This window comes from Nicotiana tomentosiformis, chromosome 6 (genome assembly GCF_000390325.3).
Source record: "Nicotiana tomentosiformis chromosome 6, ASM39032v3, whole genome shotgun sequence".
In the NCBI taxonomy this organism is placed as follows: Eukaryota; Viridiplantae; Streptophyta; class Magnoliopsida; order Solanales; family Solanaceae; genus Nicotiana; species Nicotiana tomentosiformis.
The window spans coordinates 92,949,687-92,961,372 of record NC_090817.1 but is presented as its reverse complement, the minus strand read 5'-3'; the positions used below and the strand labels follow the sequence as shown (position 1 = coordinate 92,961,372).

General features: G+C 34.2%; 2 protein-coding genes across 3 annotated transcripts; both read right to left on the bottom strand.

Annotated features, from left to right (window-relative positions):
* Positions 1–2,282, bottom strand: LOC104102870 (neoxanthin synthase, chloroplastic). The gene has a single exon (XM_009610711.4). The coding sequence runs from the start codon at positions 1,556–1,558 to the stop codon at positions 59–61; it is 1,500 nt and encodes a 499-aa protein (XP_009609006.1). The 5' UTR covers positions 1,559–2,282; the 3' UTR covers positions 1–58.
* Positions 2,283–3,772: 1,490 nt separating this feature from the next.
* Positions 3,773–7,386, bottom strand: LOC104102869 (vesicle-associated membrane protein 714). 2 transcript variants are annotated; one of them, XM_033657873.2, is made up of 5 exons: positions 6,984–7,386; positions 6,027–6,217; positions 5,144–5,307; positions 4,485–4,548; positions 3,773–4,158 (listed from the first exon to the last, which is right to left on the bottom strand). In XM_033657873.2, exons 1-5 carry the CDS (start codon positions 7,198–7,200, stop codon positions 4,006–4,008), a joined length of 789 nt encoding a protein of 262 aa, XP_033513764.1. In that variant the 5' UTR covers positions 7,201–7,386; the 3' UTR covers positions 3,773–4,005. The 2 variants fall into 2 exon arrangements, with proteins under 2 accessions (XP_033513764.1, XP_009609004.1); XM_009610709.4 differs by lacking the exon at positions 4,485–4,548 and having other exon boundaries at positions 6,984–7,381.
* Positions 7,387–11,686: the final 4,300 nt, after the last annotated feature.

Genomic DNA, 11,686 nt, shown 5'->3' with positions numbered 1-11,686 from the left:
TTTCATTTAAAAAAGATGAAAATAATCTAAGAAATTAAAATTATCCAACCTTTCACATTCAAATGGTCTCTACTGCTAGATTACCAATCATTCTAGCCAAGGGCACAGGGCATTTTGTAACAATATCAAACCTAGCCAAATTTGAGGCATGCCCAAAAAGGTACAAGCTGAGTATAGCAAGTTCTTTGACAGACAACCTTGAGGAAAGGAAACCTTGCCAGTATTTAGGATCAAGATCAAAGAAAGCATCAAACAATCTCCTAGTCCCTTTCAAATCAAGCTTCAACAAAGTCTCCATCCCAAAAGAGTAACATTCTCTCACACTTCTTCTCTCCAAAGGCCACAAACCATTCCAAACTCTATGGTAAAGTGGACACCCTCTTATCATTCTGGTTGATCCAAGACCTTCAGCAATGGCCTCAGCCAATACTGGTGCCAAAGCCATGGTCCGAGCCACCATGTACCCTGTCGATGGATGAACTATCCCTGAATTTCCACCAATTGCCATAACATTTTGAGGGATCCGCGGAAGTGGTCCTCCCATAGGGATCACACATTTCTCATCCTCAATAACACTTCTCACTTTGATCCCCAAATGCCTTAACCTTGCCACCATCCTATTTTTCACTTCCCTATACGATAACACAGGCCGACTCACCAAAGAAGTCTCTTCCAAGAATACCAAATTCCTATCAAATGGCATTGCATACAAGAATGTTGGTTCTTTAGTATTGTTCACCCTCAAATATGGCTCATTTCCCAAATGAGAATCCCTCCAATCCATAAGCACCATTTTATCCAAATCAAATGGATGATTATCCACTTCTGCTAAAATCCCATGAGCAATTTGATAACCATGATTTCTTGGCTTGTCATATTCTATAAAAGGACTAGCAAAACCACTTGCATCTACAATCAAACTACCCCTTATCTTCCTACCATCATCACAAATAACTGAAGACTCAAATTCTTCATGCTCCACTTTCCAAACCTTGGCTTTATAAAACTTCACTCCATTTTCAACACAACTATTCAACAATTTCAACTTCAACTTCTTTCTACTGACTCTACCATATGGTCTTCCCAAATACTTAGTCTTGTTATCATTTATATGAACACAAGTCATAGGCCACTTATGATCTAAACAATCTTCTAATCCTAACTTCTCAAACTCATCAACCCAAACACCATAATTATTTGGCCACATGGAAAGTGGTGAAGAGTCGACACAACATACCTTAATACCATATCTTGATACTTGCTCAGCCAGCCGGAGGCCCGCAGGTCCAGCTCCGATGATGATCACGTCGAATAGAGCCCGGCCCAAATTAGGATCAACCCATGAGATTTCAACATCTAAAGACTCTGGTTTTGATGTGGGTGATAAGTCAAGAAAGCTACAAAAAATTTTACTACTACTTTTGTTTCTGTGATGAACTTTTCTTGAAAAGTTCTGGGTGGTTGGATTCAGAAAAGGAGAATTCAGTTGAAAAATAGACCTGTGAGGTGTAGGAGTGGAAAGTAAAGGAGATGGAAAAGGTTTGAGAAGAGTTTCCATTAAGAGAAACGGTAAGATGGAGAATGGCTAGTTATAGTGGGAGGTAATATAGTTTAAGGAGGAGGAGCTTAGTGAAATTGAAATAGAGTAGAGGAATCACTAAGCAATAGGATATATTGATGCTTTTGGGCACCTACTTTGGCTTATATAACAAAAATTAAAAACAAAAATAGAATATGAAGAAAAGTAGCTAATCAAATAGAATCTTTTATACTCCTATAAGGTTAATAAAAGCATTTTTCAACAGTCCCTGCTCTTCACCTCTCTCTTCCATATTTTCTTTGTATTGCCCTCCCTTTTAATAATAACAATAAAAAAAGAAAAGAATTGAAGAGAGCATGACAAATTATTTCTACAATTTTGAGGGAGTTCTTTTTACATGCCCAACAGAAAAACTAATCCCCAAAAAAAAACCCCGAACAAATCGAATTGAACTAACGAAATGACGTAAAGATCTAGTTACCAAATAAGATTTCATGTTAAGCCAGCCTTTTAGTAGATAACAGAAACTATTTGTACATAGCTTCTTTCTCTTTAGATGAATCATTCTCCTATTGCAAACTTCCAATAACTTAAGGTAATAATTTTGTATGAAACAAAATTCTTGCTGATTACAATATCCACTGATAAAACGTCAATTCGATTGAATATCGCCATAGTTGGGGTGAAAAATTGAAACTCGTCCTAAACAAAAGTACTTGTAATAGTAGAAAATTATCCGATACCTCGATAGCAAGTACCTTGTAGAATTAATTGAGCTCGTCTACTAGAAAATGAGTGAAGCTTACAACGATCTCGAATAATAGTGCAATGTCACAAATAGAAAATATTTTTGGGTGGTTCGTTACCGAACTTCCTCTTACATTACAAAGCTGAAAGCACTAACAGACAGTGGATTTGTCTTGTAGTCAGTGCATGGACGGCAAGAAAATTTGTGCTATTATTAAGCATAACTGGGGCCCATATGACCTTCTTCAACCCAGATCTAATCACCGCGTGGCAAAGTTAGAGAGCCAAATGATATGAGCTATATGGCCTAAACGAGCATTTTGATTTGTTGATTAGGCAAGTTGGCATAATGCTACTAATTGGAATGCTTAGTGTGGAGAAGCACAAAGGACGATAATTTGGCATCATAGCGTTCAGCCTAATAACAACAGCACCAATACAAGAAAGAATAATCAAGTCATGCTACTTCCCTACCAAATTAATACTTTTCCTTTTCAAATTCATTTTAGTTATACACTTATACATCTCTATAACATCCTTATATAATAGCCAATTTTTTTAAAGCCAATTTTTATATTATATTTTACCTCTGTAACACAGCTTTTTACCTATAAAAGCAACATCCAATTTATAGCAATACATTTTTTTGTAAAATTACTCCTCTATAACATCCATGTAGAATCTCTAACATCACCAATAATAAGTTTAAAGATTTTGACCTCAACCTACTACAGCTTGAACTGAGATAGAAAATCCAACTATTAAGCTCTTAGATTGCCTTCAAGGGAAAGCTATCAGATACCTTTTTGCTGAAAGTTTGAACACAAATCTTCGCCAATTCAAGGGTTATATCGCTAATAAGATACTGGAATCTATGGAACAAGCTACAATTATAGAGTTCTTCCATCAATCCTGAAAGAATTTAATCTTCTAGTAGCTTTAAAATATGTGTATTAGAGTTTAAATCTTTGTACATTTAGTTATGAATTTATTAATAATGTATTAGCTTTCTTTAGTATTTAATTAATAAATTATGCATATCTTTTGAATATTTAAATTTAAATATCTTATCTTTTATATGTAACAGGAAAAATCAATTTTTGATAATTTTTTTTATGGCAGCCAAAAAATATTTAAATGTCAAATGCTATTATAGGTTTATAACAACCATTCACTATAAAAGCCATAAAATATCGTAACAAACAATGTTGTTATAGAGAAGTTTGATTGTAATGATTTTTATCTTTGAGAAAGGGTGATCCAAAAACTTGGATTTTACAAATATCCAATTCTCGTAGGATATACTCGTCACTGAAGGGTCATCTACTTCCTAGGCACTAGAAACTCTTCCCACAAACTAGAATTACTGCTATGCAGTATTTACTATTTACTCACTGATACAAACCCTCAACCACCACATATTTGAAAAAGGTGAATTGACATGGTAAATATTTGAAGGTGATGAAGTCACAGAAGAACGTTACATTTACAAACAGGGCATTGAACTTATCAAATATCTACAAATACATAATATGGAAGATCCAATGCTTTAGAACAATCTAGGAGTTTACTGGAGCATTTACAACATGGTAGAGGCAAAAAAGGCAACAACAATACAAACCTTATCATTCTTTTAACCTGTACTCTGAAAGGTGCCAGAATAAGAATTAACAGGGTTGATTATACAAGAACCTTTCAGAGTGATTTATAGTTCTTATCTAAATCCATTTGAAAATCTGAACCATACTACAGGCAGCTATGGTGTTCCTTACCAAAGAATTCATGATCTGCAGGAAGGTAGAGTGATGCCTCCACAACAAGCAGCAATTATCAAGTAAAGGAACAGCACAATCAGGCATGTTAACAACGCCCTGTCATGAGTAGAAGTTACAAAGCTCAAATTGACAGAATATAAACTTCAAATTAAGGACCTACTTAGACAAGAAATGCCACCTTTTGCATATAGTGAAGTAACAAGAGTTACTAGATTAGATGTAACAGTTCTCAAAGCATGCTCATCAAACAAATAGATATGTGAAAAATGGGAAGAGCACAAGCCTAGACCCAAGGGCTAAATGAATCAATAATGAAGCCAGTATGTTGTAATACAACCTGACTCAAGAACACCCCCCCCCCCCCCAAAAAAAAAACAGAGGGGGGGGGGCAATTAAATGCTAATTTAGGTGTTGTTTGCTACCAGTGATACATATGCTGTTTGCCCAACTATGCACATCCACTCGCAATAGTAAATTAAGCATTTCCTGTGACAGCGGAGAATATATACATATACCTCTATGTTAACATACTAAGGGTAAAACATAAGCTTTAAAGTTAAAGTTTCCAAATATAGAAATACGTCATTCTTTTTTGGAATAAGACTGAAAAGGAAAGAGTGTCATATAAAATACTAGAACATAAAGAGTAATAATCCATTTTCTTAGACTAAATCTCCTTTTCCTAAATACAAACATATTCATCCATGTGTGTTGTTAACGATTATAAAATTGCTTTACCAATTATATATTCTTATTGTTTAGTAGAGAAATTTTAAAGACAGAACCCATGGCTGCTGAGCATGCCTTAGCGCCTCGGTGTATACACTGAAATGTCACCTAAGAGAGGCACAACGCCAGTTTGCACTGCAACTAGATTTAGAGCTTAACCGCAATTCAAGCACACCTTCAACACTGATGTCAAGGCATTAATAGCAGAGAAAGCTGGCATTTAGTAGAGCAAGTATTGTCATGGTATATGTAATTGCATTTATGGTGTTCTGAGCTTGACATAAGTCACAGTAAGAGTGTGAGTACTCTCAGTTGATGCGACTAAATCTATAATTTTGTGAAAGAGACTTACAGGAGCTTTGCATTTTTCATCCAAAGAGCTCTCCTAAGGCGCTTTGACTGTTTCCTGAAATGAAATGCACTGTCTTGCATCGTTGCTGTTTTGTCAACAAGGAGCTCAATCCGATCCCCTCTTTCAAGTATTTTCTCAATATTATTAACCATGATGGTGCGTATCTGGATGTACATTGAAGTAGTTTATTTTACTTTTGTAATAGTTGGACTACATGAAAGGAAGGGCTGGGGGAAGAGAAGGGGGATGTGGAAAGGAGGAGGCAGCAGTGGCATATCACGATGTAAATACACTATAATTCTTCAGCCAAAAGGGGAACAGAACACATGTAAATGATGCAATACATCCATAATCATATAACTAATGCTATATATAAGGTGTAATATTTCTTTCCTTTTTTTAGTTAATACAGCAACAATCAAGTGGTCATAAATGGTATGCAGTTCACAAAGGTAGGTGAGTGTTTGGCTTAGCATGAAACATTAGGATCACTAATTTCTTCTTGACTTTTATGAAATGGAGGTACAAGATCATAACTTGAACCGAAGGCATTCAAACATCAAAGTAACAAGACAAAGAAAGGAGTAGTTATTTTGGCATGACTGACCATTGAAAAATCATCACTAACGGTTGAGAGTTTTAACACTTCAATCATTTCAAAAAAAGAAGAGAGTTTAACACTTCAAAAAATATGTTAAGTCATTTAAGTGCTCATGAATATGAATCTTTGATAATTCAAAAATATGTGGATATCTGGACAGTTTAATGCATGCATTCATTGGCACAAAACCTAAAGCACAAATAAGAAGAACAAATGAAGCTGACACAGAGAACCCTTAAACTTCACTACACTCTGGTGCAGGTAAACAGAGAAGATACTTGCCTCACCAACTTCTCCTCTGACACGATTTAGTGTATCTGCACTTGGATTACTTGAAAAGAACTCCATTTGCTGATGTAAGACCCTTGAGAATTCATCATTCATGGCATAGGCAGGAGCATAAGAAGCCACCTTGCTGTAGTTCTTCATGAACCTCATCTGAATATCCTCCAGGTATGAGAAAGGAATCCTCCCTAAGTAAGCATATACCATTAGTAACAGACAGTGAAGAATGACTCATATGACCAACAGAATTTTCAATTATTAGCAAAAGATCCAGACAATATCAATTCATAAATTCTTTGATGCCAACAATATTTCTCTCTTGAAGTGTTAAAAGATGGAGCTAGGAAAGTAAGAAGGTCATTGTGAAATTTGCAAAATAGAAATAGGATGATCAAGTGTGTATTTTGGCCCAATCAGAATATGAGAAGTCGACTAATTAGCTTCTATTTGGCATTGACGCCATAAAACTTGGTCTTTCTGACATTGAACTACCAAGAGCACCAAAACCAAACACTCGCTTTTGAAAACCTAAACCTATCTCCATTCGGTTATTTTTCTTTTTATGATGGCCGTATCAAGGCCAGTTTCCGCGTACCTCGACTATTCCGGTGGGTACCTACTACCTCCCACCTGCACAGGTAACGACAACTCTGCCACTAAGGCTTAGACGGAGGGAAAGAAATCAACTAGTATGTTTTGTCTCAGCTAGGATTTGATCCCAAGACCTCATGGTTCTCCTCTCACTTTATTGACCACCAGGTGACACCCTTGGTGCCTATCTCCATTCCGTTAATCTTGCGAGCTGATGTTTAAAGGTAAAAGACCGAACGGGAGAACACGTTTTATTGTGTTCTTAGTTCTATAATTCAGATTAACTTTACAATTGGAGTAGTAAATTGATCAAAACGGAAGCATTACGAAAAATTTAGAAAAGAGAGGGAATTTTGTACTGACTTCCGAAGGTGTCGTTGGCCATACAAAGGAAGCTGAATCCGTCAGATCGGAGTATGTGGAAGATGTATCGATCCTGAGAGAAACAAAGCCTCGATTCCGTTTCACCTGGAAGCTTTTCCAATATTCTTCGCGCCACCGCCCCTGTGTTCCCTGTCACCGCACTGAACTCCGCCAGCACCGTTGTGCCTCTCGCCACAACCGCATACAGTATCGCCATTTTTCTATCTCTTTCTCTGCCTCAATTGGAGCTGTTGAGTTGACTACGATAAGAATTGGGGATAAGTATCGAATTAGAGAAATATTCCAAGGAGTTCTGAGAGAATGAAGAATCGGGACTGATTGGGCTATACCGGAAAGTCTACCTAGGTTTTTTTGTCGGGTTTTGAAAAGGTCACACAAAATCAAAACTACCTGTCCTCTTAGTTTCTATCTATACACTTTACACCCCTTGAGTTGTTTAGTTGTCACATTGACCTCTTCCCCTTCCCCTTTTATTAAACATTGGACTTCCACCTTCTTCAGCTAAGCACCTCACTATGAATAAAATATACTAAAAATTAAGTTAGATAATCAATCTTTTAGAATTGAGTCAAATATAGATATTATTCATATTATCTGCTTTAAAAATAGATAAATCATGGGTAAAAATGGATAAAATCCTCAACCAATTAAACTCAGGTAGCATTAAGGAGGACGAGCGAATGCCATTCCTTCCGACTTGTATATAATTTGTTCTTGAGTTTTGCTCTGAGAACTCAGTGAAAATCAACTATTGTTTTATTTTGTTTAAAGTTTAGTTGCAAAAGTAATACTACTTTCATTCCAATTTACGTGTCACTCTTTTCTTTTTAGTCAGTTCCAAAAATTAAAATAATTTGTTTATAATTAATAGCAACAATTTAACTTTAAAATACATATTTTATCCTTAATAAAATAGATTATAGCCCTGAAATATCTATAGCTCTTTTTAAACCATATATACTTTTATTTCTTAAACCCGCACCCTATGAAACAGGGTCAATATTCACTTGTGTTTCCCAACTGTAGTTAGGAACATAATACATGCTGATATAAGACTCAGGAAAATCTATTTCTTTCTGTCTAGAAATAATATAGAATGAGGTGAGACACTATCTTTGAGTAACTATAGATTTTTGAGTAACATAATACATGCTGACTTAAGCCCGAGATGGTAGGGAAGTATCAAAATGAAGCTAAACAAGGTCGCATCATTATTTTTTTAGGGATAATATGAATACCCGAAAACAGTCTTTTTACCTTTTCAAGGTAGGAGTAAGGTTACATACGCACTAGCCTTCCCAGATTTCAATTGTAAAATTACAGTAAACTTGTTGTTGTTGCTGTTGTAATATGAATATCCATATTATTCGTTATTGTTCAATTTTTTTTAATCCGTATTAAATATGAGCAAATAAGATATTTTATTCATTTTCGACCTGACACTCCCGTCAACTACTCCCACTAGTATCCGCATTAGGTACAAACTAATTCAAATTTGCATATAGCCTAGTAAAAGAGGAAGCTAGCGCTCCCTATAGAGTGAAAAAAAAATACCTTTATTTAAAGGTGGGGATCCTATCTTACCAACCATCACATTTGGTGGTGAAAGCGTTCCATTCACCAAAAGGTAGCTAGCATCACCTAAGAAAAATACGCATATTTGTTAATATCCTATAATACTTCAACAAAAATTTGTCACAGAACAATCTTATTTCACTGTTTCTGTAACTTAATACATGTTATTCCCGTCAATATTACTGTATTTATAAATAATAATTCTGGAAAGTATAAGTTATCGTAATGAAACAGTAATTAATTCGAGCTCACTGAATTCACAGTGTTTCCTTAAGGAATTTTAATCCTTTCCTAGTACCCAAGGTTATGGATTATTTCCTCCCAGGATAGAACGAATCACACACTGGTGTAGCGGTACTTCAAACCCCAGTGTTTCAGCGAACACAAAGTTCGGTAGCAAATTATACTTACAGTTGCTTTGTTTGAAGTTAAAACAATGTAGAACAAAGGAGTAGAAACTCAGAAAATTGTATAGAAATGCTGAGAGGAAGGAGTGCAATGTATAGCCAAGTTGAGCGATTAATCGGATAATCTTACGTTAATATTTACTATTAACAAATAAATTTGGTCCAAAAAATTAATCAATCAATCATTTGACCAAATCCGAAGTTGAAGCCGAAGCAAGGCTTGCTTTCTTCTTAACTCTTTAAGAGCTACAAGAAGAACAATTATATATATACCCACCAAAAATCTTTTCCTCTTCCAATATGGGACAATGTCTCATTGTCAAGAGGGAAAAACTTAAAATTTTACTCAAAAATTTTATTTTTCCTCCATTTCTCATTCACCCTCATTTTAATACTATTTCATCTTAAATAACAAAAACCTCAACAATACAATACTTGCATTCTTTTTCTTTACAATTTGTTCCATTATTTCGACTTCAAATAAACCCAGTTATTTGAGCTTCAAAGCTCCAAAATGCTCGCAACTTCTCAGACGAACAACAATTCATTTATGGGGGGAGGAAGAAGAGGGAGAGAAAATGGAAATAGTGAAGCCTAATACATTACTTTGTATACAATTAGTAATTATATATATGAAAATATAATTAAGTGATAACCTTTTTAAAGAGGTAAATAAGTTTATAATGTATCATAAATAAATAAAAGTCTTTTATTTTATTTTCTTGTTAGTTGATCTATTGCTCTCCAATATTTAGTTCCACAATGTATTTACCGAAGCTGTCCGTTTGCTTATCTCATGGATAACTAATGCTGGATTTTATGCTAGCAATATCTTGCCTTATATATGAAATCAAACCGCCCTTAAGAAAAGTTACTCGCACCTAATTGGATGTTTACACCTAATTATAAATGCATGATATATGTAATTATCACTTAATCATGATTAAATAATGTATATATTTAATTTAAAATAATCATAATTTATTAAATTTATTTAGTATAAATATCCGGTGTGAGAGTTAATATTATACCTTTAGCTGGTCACTGCCATGAGTAAAAAGAGGGGTTAACAACTACAAATGAATTAATACCCCCTACAACGTATATACCAGTTGCATTGGTGGAAACTTCTTTACACTCTCTCTATAATTGTGTTACGTTATGTACCATTTAATTTTTACTTTTTTCGCTCTTTTGTTCGTTTCTTTCACTCATTTTCTCTCTTTTCTTTCACTATTTTTTCTTTTCATCTCGTTCAGAATTATTGTTCACAAAATCCCTTCTCTGAATTCTAGGGTGGCAAATGGGCTGTATTTGAGCTGGTCAAGATGGGTTACCTCATTAAATGGGTCATTGTCCTACCGTTAAAATAGCACGGGCTAGTCAGTTTTCGGACTGATCATTCAAAAATAGCCGGCGTTTGCCAAGTCATTGAAAATAGTCACTATTTTGCTGCAACAAAGATCGGTCCAGCATAATAAACTGGAGTTTGGTGCATTTGTGTATGAACTTCCAGCATAATATGCTGGACCGGTATACTTTGCTGGCTCCAATATAATATATTGAGTTCCAGTATACTTTGCTGGAGTATTTTCCGGATTTTGAACAATATTTTCGTTCAGATTTATCTTTACATGAAAAATGGCTAAATTTCGATGATTTTTGAAACTGTGACTATTTTTGAATTTCTCCCTGCCCAACCCCGTCCAAAATTTACTTGGGTTAAGATGAGTTGGGTCAAGATGAACTAAACAGTGGGTTGTAACCCAACCCGCCCAAATTGACCCAAATCTTTACAATATTCTCAACCGATAAGCATATATAAAAATTAACTTATGTTTTGGAATAGATATTAATTCATGCCAAATGATTTCTTTCCTCAATTTGGATTTAAAAATTTATTTGATAGTTCTTCATCTTATAATACTAACAAAGATCATAATAATAAAAAAGTAGTAAAACTAGACCTCCCCCCCACCCCAACCCACCTCCCACCACCCCAACCCCGACCCTACCCCTAACCCCCAACCCACCCTAAATAGAAATATTATTTAGAGTACTTTTTTTTAATGTTGTAGATATAGTATTTTCTTTTTCATTTCAACAAAATGAATACTTTTTTTTAATGATGTTGAAAGTTCTTTCATTTCAATAAAATAAATACTTTTTTTCATGATGTAGAAAATATATTTTCTTTTTCACAAAATGAGTACTTTATTTTCATGTTGTAGAAAAAGTATTTTCTTTTGTTTCAACAAAAAGAGTACTTTCTTTTTATGATATAGAAAAATTATTTTCTTTTTCACAATAGTATTTTCTTTTAACGTTGTAGATAGAATATTTTCTTTTTCATTTCGAAAAAATAATTTCTTTTTTATGATGTAGAAAAAGTATTTTCGTTCATTTCAATAAAATAAGTACTTTCTTTTCATGATATAGAATAATTATTTTCTTTTTCCTAGAATGAGTACTTTCTTTTTACGTTGTAGAAAAAATAATTTATTTTATTTCAACAAAGAGTACTTTCTTTTCATGATGTAGAAATAATATTTTCTTTTCTTTCAACAAAAAGTGTATTTTCTTTTCATGATGTAGAAAAAGTATTTTCTTTTGTTTCAATAAAAAGAGTAATTTATTTTCATGAAGTAAAAAAAATATTTTCTTTTGTTTCAACAAAAAGAGTAATTTATTTTTCATGAC

Bases quoted from the DNA above. Each gene is read 5' to 3' on its own strand.
- LOC104102869 (XM_033657873.2), bottom strand. From the start codon at position 7,200: ATGGCGATACTGTATGCGGTTGTGGCGAGAGGCACAACGGTGCTGGCG. The intron at 5,308-6,026 runs GCAAGTATCTTC...ATGTACATCCAG, and splicing joins TCAGAGGAGAAGTTGGTGAG to ATACGCACCATCATGGTTAA. The intron at 4,159-4,484 runs GTAGCAAACAAC...TACTCATGACAG, and splicing joins AAACAGCATATGTATCACTG to GGCGTTGTTAACATGCCTGA.
- LOC104102870 (XM_009610711.4), bottom strand. From the start codon at position 1,558: ATGGAAACTCTTCTCAAACCTTTTCCATCTCCTTTACTTTCCACTCCT.